This window comes from Vigna unguiculata, chromosome 3 (genome assembly GCF_037176805.1).
Source record: "Vigna unguiculata cultivar grain cowpea cultivar isolate G323 ecotype 2 chromosome 3, ASM3717680v1, whole genome shotgun sequence".
NCBI classification, from domain to species: Eukaryota; Viridiplantae; Streptophyta; class Magnoliopsida; order Fabales; family Fabaceae; genus Vigna; species Vigna unguiculata.
This window is the reverse complement of record NC_140794.1, coordinates 43,184,769-43,195,235: the sequence shown is the minus strand read 5'-3', so window position 1 is coordinate 43,195,235 and position 10,467 is coordinate 43,184,769. Positions and strand designations below refer to the sequence as shown.

At 28.4% G+C, this 10,467-nt stretch overlaps 1 protein-coding gene across 1 annotated transcript; it reads right to left on the bottom strand.

The window, feature by feature from the left end:
* Positions 1 to 4,270: 4,270 nt before the first annotated feature.
* On the bottom strand, positions 4,271 to 8,960 carry LOC114179370 (auxin-responsive protein IAA8-like). Its single transcript, XM_028065695.2, has 7 exons — positions 8,796 to 8,960; positions 6,855 to 7,278; positions 6,595 to 6,767; positions 6,244 to 6,470; positions 5,947 to 6,088; positions 4,983 to 5,044; positions 4,271 to 4,618 (listed from the first exon to the last, which is right to left on the bottom strand). Exons 2-7 carry the CDS (start codon positions 7,257 to 7,259, stop codon positions 4,581 to 4,583), a joined length of 1,047 nt encoding a protein of 348 aa, XP_027921496.1. The 5' UTR covers positions 7,260 to 7,278; positions 8,796 to 8,960; the 3' UTR covers positions 4,271 to 4,580.
* Between the last annotated feature and the right edge of the window lie 1,507 nt (positions 8,961 to 10,467).

The following is a 10,467-nucleotide window of genomic DNA, read 5'->3' as shown; positions in this document are numbered from 1 at the left end:
ATAAATAATTCTCAAATTGACACATGTCACAATCATAAAGTGACACATGTAGTTTATTTATTTATTTTAAATTTTAAAAAATTTAAAAAAATTTAAAATTCTACAAAATAACACGTGATATGTACGGACATGGTGTTAACATCAACTTAAAGACAGAGACCAAATTAAACTTTCTAAAGAATTAGAGGACCAAATTGAACCTAAAAAATAATAAAGAAACCAAAATAAATCAAACCAACAAATTAGGGGACTAAAACATTAAGCCAAACTTTATTATCTACCTGGTAAATGACATAAGAATAAAATGATACTTAAGCTTTAAAGTAATTTTCTTTTAAGTTGAGAAACTTATATTCTTACCTTGCCATGAGAGAAATTTTGTGAACAGCATTCTACCAAGGCAGTTTATTTCTGCACCTTCATAAAATTTTCCCTGCACCCACTGTATAAGCAAAATTCCATTTTGACCTTTCTAGATTTTACAATTTGGATTTTAGAAGTAAAAAATAACTTCCAAATCATTTTCAGACTGTACAATCTGAAAGCTTTTTTTTTTCTTTAAAAAGTTTTTAAATTACACAATTTGATATCAAAAGTAACTTTTGTGTAATCCAAAAGATAAAAGGCTTATGGACAAAAATATTTTGACTTACAAATTATACAATCAAAAAAAAAAAAAAATCTTCTGTGTGAAGGTGAAGGAGAAATTTATGGAGTTGCGGGAAGAAGATGCCTTCTACCCGTGAAGAAACTTGTGAAAGTGGAAGATGTTTATTTGTAGTGATTACATTAGAGATCTAAAAGTCAGAATAGGATGGAGGAAGAACTATCTTTTTTTTTTCCCTCAGGCCTTTTTAGGGTGTCAGAGTAAGCTTGGAAAAGAAATCTTCCAAGCATTAACAAATGATGGTATATTATATACAGGAAGGAGTTTCTTCATAAGTTTTTTGTAGAGAAATAAATAAATTTAACTTTTCTATAAGTTATATTTTGTTATATAAACTAATTCATGCATAAGTTAATTTTAATTAAAAAAGGGTTCATTTCAATTTTCTTTTTTATTTTTCTCCCTCAAAAAGAGCTTATAGAAAAAATGTGTTTAAATCAATCCTAAGTTAGTTAAAAATAATGTTTAAAAAAAAAATCAAACATTTGGATAAAACTAATAAGTAGTTGTTAAAAAAATAATTCACGAACAACCTAAATACATATATATATATATATATATATATATATATATATATATATATATATATATATATATAAAACAGAACATGTGTAAAGATTCTAAAAATTTTAAATAATTAATTAGGCTTAAATAGTAGTTTGGTCCTAATTTTCGTTCGGTTTTTCTAATGTGGTCATATTTTTGTTTTTTTTTTTTAATTTGGTCCTAATATTGGTAAATTTTTTTCAATTTGGTCATTTTCGCTAATACCGTTAAAATAGTTAACGGATGTGAACAGTAGATTTTTTTTTTTAATTTTTTTTAATTTTTTTTAAATTTTTTAAATTTTTTTTAAATTTTTTTAAATTTTTTTAAATTTTTTAAATTTTTTAAATTTTTTTAAATTTTTTAAATTTTTTAAATTTTTTAAATTTTTTAAATTTTTTAAATTTTTTAAATTTTTAAAATTTTTTTTAATTTTTAAAATTTTTTTATCTAAAAAAAATGTACATGTGTCAAGCTCATATTATGTCACGTGTCATTTTTGTGATTTTTTATTTTTTATTTATTTTTAAATTTTTTAATTTAAAAAAAAATTCATGTGTCAAGCTAATATCATGTCACGTGTCAGAGTCAGTTTTTTATATTCAATTTGGTCCCAATATTCGTTAATTGTTTTCAATTTGGTCCTTATTCTTTTTTTTTAAATTTAACATTTTTGTTCCTTTCCAAATTGAGACAAAATTTAATTTGTATATATTAAAATGCATATTTTTGTTAAATATTTTTAATTTAGAATTAGAGTTAATTTAAAATTAAAACGAAAAAAAAAAAGCAATAACACTATTAATTTAAAATTTTAAGAGGTTAAAAATATTTAATTTTAAACCAACTCTAATTTTAAATTAAAAATATTTAATAAAAATATGTATTTTAATAAGAATATCCATATAACATTTATATACAAATTATATTTTGTCTTTGGAGGGGAATAAAAATATTAAATTAAAAAAAAAAACTAGGACCAAATTGAAAACAAATAACGAATATTAGGACCAAATTGAATATAAAAATATGATTTTGACAGGTGACATGATATTAGCTTGACACGTGAATTTTTTTTTAATTAAAAAAATTAAATTTTAAAAAGATTTAAAAAAATTAAAAAAATTAAAAAAATCACAAAAATGACACGTGACGGTTACTGTTTACATCCGTTAACTATTTTAACGGTGTTAGCAAAAAGGACCAAATTGAAAAAAATTTACCAATATTAAGATCAAATTGAAAAAAAAATCAAAAGTAGAACCACATTTAACAAACCGAACGAAATCTATGATCAAACTACTATTTAAGCCAATTAATTAATATCTAATTGAAAAGGTTAAAAAAATGATTATTATTTTTATATATTAAGTTACTCAATTATAATTTAATTTTTAAGTTTTTTTAATATTTGAATTATAACATTAAAAATTTAATCTTTCAAATTAATTTTATTTTAATTTTTAATTAAACAAAATATAAATGATCCAGTAGATTATCTCGTTTTCGTTTTTTTTTTTCGGTAAAGAATTTTAATTAAACGAAGCATGAATGCTTCGACCTACATATAATATATGATCTATGTAATAAGATCTCATACCAAACCTTTGTATTTTGCATTACATCACCATAAACTTTGCAGAATAACTTAAGGATACATGAATATAATTTTAATCCTACTTCCTTTGAAAGTGCTAGCTTGTCTTAAGCCCAACGAGAGATGTCAAAAAAATCTGTATCCGTAGGTATTTACGGATAAAACTCGTAATGTGTAGAAAATGAATATTGAAAATAGATACTCACGAGTAACAGATACGAGTATTTTTTATACTTGCATGTTAACGGTACATATACGGATATTATAGTATCTATACTCGTGGATATCCGTACCCGCTATACTCTAACTTAAATTAAAAAAATTTAAAAAATGATTAAAATATTAACACATTGATTATGAATGGGTTATTTTTCATCAATTGGTACTAAAAAATCTCCCTTTATTTATAGAAGGTCATTCAACATTATTTAAATGTATTATTTGCACTTTGTTTAAAATTTATAAATGTTATGCACTGCATTTTTATTTGAATTTATTGTTAAAATTTGTTTTTATATATTAATTTTTTTTTTATAAATACCTACAAGTACTCATGAATATTAAAAAAATATACAAATACACACATAACGGATACCGCACGAATATAGATACAAATATGGGATAAATATTTATACAGCTGGTAGAGTAAGGGATGTCTGTTGACATCCTAAGCCCAACCAATAGATTATTTCGTATTACCTATCTCTCCCATGGAGTAGACAAGTCAAGCCATAACTACTAATACAACTTGCTAAATTCTCTTTTCTATTGCATAAAGTCTAATTTTAATCACAAAATTCGAACGAGATAAACTAATATAAAACTAATATGAATGTCCCCTTTAATGGAAAATAAATGAGATAAAAGCAATATAGAATAAGTCTATTTGCGATAAAAACAATATTGAATAAATATATCTCATTGTTGTGATAAAAATATAGGAATATCACCGAGATATTTATATAAAGGCGAGGAAACTCACTCTTACAAGAAAAATTGTTAAAAATATAAGTATGAATCTAAGTTGAATTGAAAATAAAATCTCATTTGTTATTGAATTTCTCCCATAAATCCCCCTTAAAAGACCTTGTCAAGTCGAAACACATTAACAAGCTAAAGAGATAACTAAACCTTTTAAGAAAACTCCTACCAAAAAGTTGTACACAAAAAAAAAAAAGAATCTTTTGAAAGACAAATGTCACTTAAAGCAAAAATAGAAACGACAAAAAATAGTTTTCTATAAATTCGTCTTTCCACTAAGTCTAGCTCAATTCTTGTATACATGTGAAGTGTTCCTATAGACCAATAAGTAAAAGTCACAAAATAAAATTAATTCAATTTCATAAATTATCTTTAACCAGATTACTCTGAAGCGAAACTGGTCCCCAAGGAATCATTTGATTGAATACGAGGTAGGCGTGAAAATATGCCTTTCAAGAGAAAGAAAAACTAAGGAATAGTAAATCATAGAAAACAACTTATAACATACTTTCGGCTTATCCAAACAAACGGTTCCTATAAAGATTACAGAGTCCACAATTACTAATATTCAAGGTAGCTTCACAAGGTATTATATTGAAACAAATGTAACACAAACAAAAGAACAAGACACTATTCTGGGATTTTTAATAATAGAAAACATCTTTAATAGCAGTTAAACATCAAAACCCGGCATTCGCTCGTTTATACCATAGTTTTCTTTCCACACCTTTCTCATATCCAGCAACTTCAGTAAACTAGACAAAACGCAGTCAACACTTCCAACAACGACTAGCTCCTGCTCCTGGACTTTTCCATGGCCCTTGGAGCTGCAAAGAAAAGGAAAAGCCATTTAAGCATCCTTGAACAGAAGCTGGTTTTTTCATTAAGTTACAATTTACAAGGAAATAACAAACTGTAGGCAACCATAGTCGTCAATTGCATACATAAATAATGTATTTCAATCATGGATTCCTTGTGTTATACATGTTTCATGCAAACTCAATCCAGCTTATACTTGAATTAAACCCTTTTTCATTTAGTGGATAAACATAAATTAGCACTGTCTGAAAATAACAAAATCCAGTATTATTATCATTATCTACGACCGGCTATTAACCCTGCATAGCTACCCTTCGATTTAAAACAGAAGCCCCGAGTCTATCAAAACGAATTATCACCCAGAATACATACCTAAGCCAATGGCATCAGAACCCTTCATGATTTTTAGCCTTTTGCATGTCTCAATGAACATACTGCAAACAAAAGAAAAATTGCAGTTAGCCATAGGATGCAAGCTAGAGTGAAGTGAAAAAACAACAATTCACTTATTCGATTCCATCATTCTTCCAATTTACAAATTCTCGGTACAAATAGAACTAATTTGCTAGACTTGATACCAGTACGAATGAGAATATTAGCAAATTCCAATAGGAAGCATAACTGAGTGGCAATACACGAAAATCACCATGACCAAGGTCTTAGTGTGCAACCATGAAACAAACTTATACATTAAAATTCAAAGCTCTGTGTTCTGCACTGAATATGATAACCCCTGCCCCAAATTTTCACAAATCGAGGAACATTAAAAAATGGAACCTGAGTCTCATAATAGAAAGAAAACAGTCATTTTAGAATGAAGTCAAACTTTTATTGGAAGAGCTTAAATTTGATCCACTTTCAATGAAAATATTATTACAGTTATTGTCAATCAACTATAAATCACTCTAGATAATTAAGTTTGATGAAAACCCCACAAAAAGTCAACAACTGTAATTAAAGAAAAAAATGAGAAAAAAAATGAACATATGAGATGTGTTACAGTATCTGACTAGGAAGCAGAAATCTATAAAACTAAAATTTTCAGGTGGAAAATTCCTTAACAATTGGAGTTGTTGGCAACAAATTGCACATATCACTGATTCAAGAATATTTTATCACTTCATAAACTTGCCAAAGCACCTTGCCCGATTATTATAGAAACAGGTATAGCTTTCTAGAAGAATAAATCGAGGAGTTGAAAACACAAAGATTGTTATAGCTCAAACAAGGTTCAGAATCTTACTCCCAGGGCATATCTCCCATAATTATAAAAACAATACAACGAAAAGTAGAAAATGCAGAGATTGTTAGAGCCACAAAAGGTTCAGAAACTTACTCCCATGGTACATCTCCCACAAGCATCCAGTCACCATCTTTATCTTCATAAGTCAGTACATATTCCGAACCATGCAGGAGATCCTTCAGCTTGCTCTCACTCAAGATTTCTCTTCCTGGCACTCCATGGGAACCACATTGACCTGGTATTATACACATGTCATAAATGATAAACTCATACAAAAGATACCTTTTAGAATGGAAAAAAAAAAAAAGTGACCAATAAATATCACAAGAATAATAAGAAGTAAATAATTCGCTTAAGCAAATCATGGCCGTAACGTCTCTAACATATCACCTAGAGTGAAACAGCTGAACATCTTCTCAAGGGCAGAAGACAGTTCCTGGTATGTTGTATAATTTCTTAGATCTACTTTCCTCAGATAGGGAGCACCATCCATGCTGACCTTCACAAAGAGTGCGACTGGACTTGGTTTTCCATCTACTTCATCATTGTTCTTTGAAGTGGTGGCCAATGAGTTTTTCCTAAATGATCTTATAGGAGGCCAACCAACAACTTGTGCCCTATCACAGATATGAACTAATTAGCATAATTAGAAATATATGGAATACACCTTTTGAAGTATTTTCTCCAACTTCAAGATCCTCCCGAAGAGTATAGATCATTGATCTAGCAAGTTTCCCTTACTTGGAAGCAGGTGCACTGCCACTGATAGAAGTTCCTGAATGGTTAAGACCAGTTCCATTTGCTGCAGAAGAACGTTCCTGTAATACCTTGCTTGGTACTTCTTTCACTATGGATGGCTGAATCCCAGAAGCTTTAGGTGATAGCATCATGTTTAACCCTGCATTTCCAGGAAACTTCCCCAAACAACAGAGTGTAAAGAATCAGACTCAGAAGTAGTATGAAACATTTATTTAACCTTAGTTAAAAGGAACACTTATCACCTCAGTGTCCATTGTGTCAGCAAAACCTCTTTTGTTGCCGGAGACCACAGTTTTCTGGGACAATGTGAAGATTCCATCCTTTGTAGGAAGCAAAGGGAACAGTGGCTTCTCGTCAAGTTTTGCTGAGGTCAATGGGAAAAGATCTGGATCCCTTTCAGGTGACTGGGATCCAGGAAGGCCCAGCCTCAACTCAGTAGCCTTCAAATTCAGGTTCTTGTTCTCACCAGACAAGCTCGGGACAGCAGAACTCTCCACCGAAGAGCAATCTGCCAATCCCAGGTAATTGCGTTCTTTCAATCTAGCCTCATGTGGGGTGAAACACTCCATCGATGGTGAAGATGCAGACGCTACCATTGAGACAGTGGTCTGCCCTTCATCTTCAGTAACCAAAAGAGGCTGAGACATCAGACTCCAAATTTACGAACTGTATTGAACAAAAACATTACAAACCACAGTTCAGTTGACAGACTGCCAGAAAGATATGCCATACAAAAAATTACAATGAAAAACTGACGAAGAAAATTTGGTTTCAGCACTCGATCTAGTAAAAGCATTGCTATCATTGTCACCTAATCAAATGGTATACAATCTTAATGCTCTCGTTATCATTTTGTAAACATTCACTTATACTGTAGAAGGCATATCAAAATAAAATTGATGAAACTCCAACAGACGCAAGTTAATAAATGAAATAAATTTCCAAAAACATGTTGTTGAAGGTGTCCTTATATTAATTATATAGACAAACACACACCGAATATAGAATTACACCTGATGTTAAACATAGTAAAATGCCACTTCCAGTAACTTTTACCTCACTAAATTTTATCAATTCAACCAGTAAACCATGCGAAACTATTGTGATCATCATGTACATAAAATTTTCTATGAATCAGACATTTGCAGATGCATAATCAAAATTGTATAATTTTACAGATATTTTAAATAGCATATTACACAATAAAATAAAGTAAAATGATTAAGTATCCATTAAATTTTGAATTTATATAATTTTGTAAACTCGATCCAATTGATAAGAACTTTAAATCCAACATTAACAAAAGCTACTTTGAATAAAAAAAAAGTTATTGAAAGCATCCTTTCATTAAAAAAAAATCTGTACAATGAAAAAAAAAACTTTGAATGGGTTTTCTATAGGCAGCATTTAGAAAATGAAATACAAAGGCAAAAAAAAATGTTATTTCATTAACAAAAGGAAACAACGGGAAATAGGTACAACAGTCAACTAATGAAATATATAGACCCCCTTCTCACTCAGAAAAATAAAAACCCAACCTCTCACCCCCCATCATAACCTCTCCATTACAGAAATAGCATCACAAGGGAAAAAGAAAAAGACAAGAAAATTTGCATATCTCAAAAAAAAAAAAAACCACGAAAAAAATCGAACAAAGCATATTGATAATCTGAGTAGCATTTAGTAGCGACGAACTATTCAATAAATGAAAAGGAAAAAAAAATGAAAAATTGTACACTAAGACCGTAGTCAACCAATCATTTTCCACCTTTTCTTATTTTATTTTTGCTGAGACTTTTATTCATACACGCTGCAGTGCTCAAACTTTTATCAGAGTCAAAAACACACAAAAGGAGGAAAATGAATAGCAGAGAAATTGAAAATAAAAATATACAAATAAAAAAAAATAAAGAGTTTATCAGTTAAATCAGATCCACAGCCTCACCGAACCTTCCAAAACAATTTCATTTTCCCAAAAAAAAAAAACAAGCAATCAAACCCAGAGTCAGCCATGGATTGCTGTGAACGAACATTTGAGAAATTGAAAATAAATAAAAATATAGAGAAAGAAAACCAGAAAAGACACACATTCTATCCGAAATAGGAAAGAAAGGCATTAAGAATGAAAATTAAAAGAGAGAAAAGACAAATAGAATAGAAAAGTGAAGCAGGGGCGCACGCACCTGTGAAAATGGAGATTGGGAGAGTGAAGAAGAGAGATTGTTGAGGAGGAAGAGGGAGAGTGTATTGAGAGTGAAACCTAAAGAAAGGAGAGACAGAGAAAGAGAAAAGCTCAAGGCCCTTCCATTAAGCACAAAGCAACAAAAGCTTTGGAGTGTGCATACTGCACACAACACACAAATTAAATGAACCCATCTTTTATCATAAATATTAATTAATAACTAAATAAATAAATAAAAAGTGGACAGCGGCGATAAAGCCAAACACCTGTTGTCGCTAACCCATTATTTAATTAACATAATTATTTAATTAACATAATAATCTTATTTATTCTTAATCCAAAACTCCCCCCTCACCACTCACCGGTACCACAATTTTATCTTTTTTATTAAATATAATTATTTTAAAAATTTATTTTTCAGAAAATAAAGTTAGATTTTTAATCTTGTTAATCCCACATCATCCTTAACACATAGCATTCGCATAGCTGTATCTGAATCAAACATTTTTCTAATGTTTTCTACATTTGGTTACTCCTAAATTAGAAGTTTGACCTCAAAGCTTTTGACTTTAACCTCTCTCCCCTACGAGGCTAGTGTATACATTATTAGACCTTACTAAATATTTTTTGTATCATAAATTAACATATTTTTACTTTCATCATTCATTAATTTACATTTTTAGATACGATCCCTAAACATAACAGGTGAGAATTATCACAAGTCAATGACATGACATTCTACCCGAAACATCATCACTTATTGTAAATCAAGTATTACAAGGACAAAACTCAAGTATTTTTATAATAGCAGGACCACAATAAAAAAAATTAAGAATAATAAAATCAAAACAAAGGTCAATATATTCTAAAACGCCTGAAAAATAATTTTATTTATTTTTTTAAATATTCGATACATGGCATTATTGTATTGCTTTTCAATTGTATTACTTAATCCTATCTCCTTATTTCACAATATATAGACAGAGAGATAAATAGATCATAATGAATAAACTATTTTGTGAGAAATTTGATTTTAATTTTTTTCCTGAAGAAGAATTTATTTTTCCAAAAATAAGAAAATAAAATTTTTCAAATTTATTTATTTACAAAAAAAATCAATATTTCAATTTATAATTAAATTTAAATACAAAAAAGGCAAAAAAATAAATAAATATTGAAGCATTAAATGTATCATTGATTCTTAAAAAATATAAATTTTAGTTTTACTCCTAATTTTTAAAACATGGTTTTAATTTATATTTCTTGGAAAATATAGAAATTTTGTTTTTTATATGCATGTTGTTCTACTTTTTATAAAACTAAACAAGACAAAAATAAAATCTTTTTTTAACCATTTTACCAACTTTAAAAAAATAATAATCATATACCACTTCTTAATTTGTACTAATTTCCCTCATTTCATTTTTTTTTCCGCTTATTTAAACATTTAATATCAAATATATTATTAATCCTTAGTTTGGAAGAAAAAAACGTTAGCCTATAAGAGCTAAAATTAGAGGATTTAAAATAAAAAGACAAATAATATTAGTTTTGAAAGTTAATAAACAAAGAACAAAATAGGAAAATTTTAAACTAAAATCAACGTCAATTAAATATTAAAAAGAATAAACTATACAAAGGATCTTTTATAATTTTCATTTTAATCAATTTGG

What these genes read in the sequence shown, in the direction of transcription:
- LOC114179370 (XM_028065695.2), bottom strand. Translation starts at nt 7,259, where the DNA reads ATGTCTCAGCCTCTTTTGGTTACTGAAGATGAAGGGCAGACCACTGTC. An exon ending in GTTCAGCTGTTTCACTCTAG is followed by an intron (nt 6,089 to 6,243) that starts GTGATATGTTAG and finishes GTATAATACCAG; the next exon opens with GTCAATGTGGTTCCCATGGA. An exon ending in GTGGGAGATGTACCATGGGA is followed by an intron (nt 5,045 to 5,946) that starts GTAAGTTTCTGA and finishes TTTTGTTTGCAG; the next exon opens with TATGTTCATTGAGACATGCA.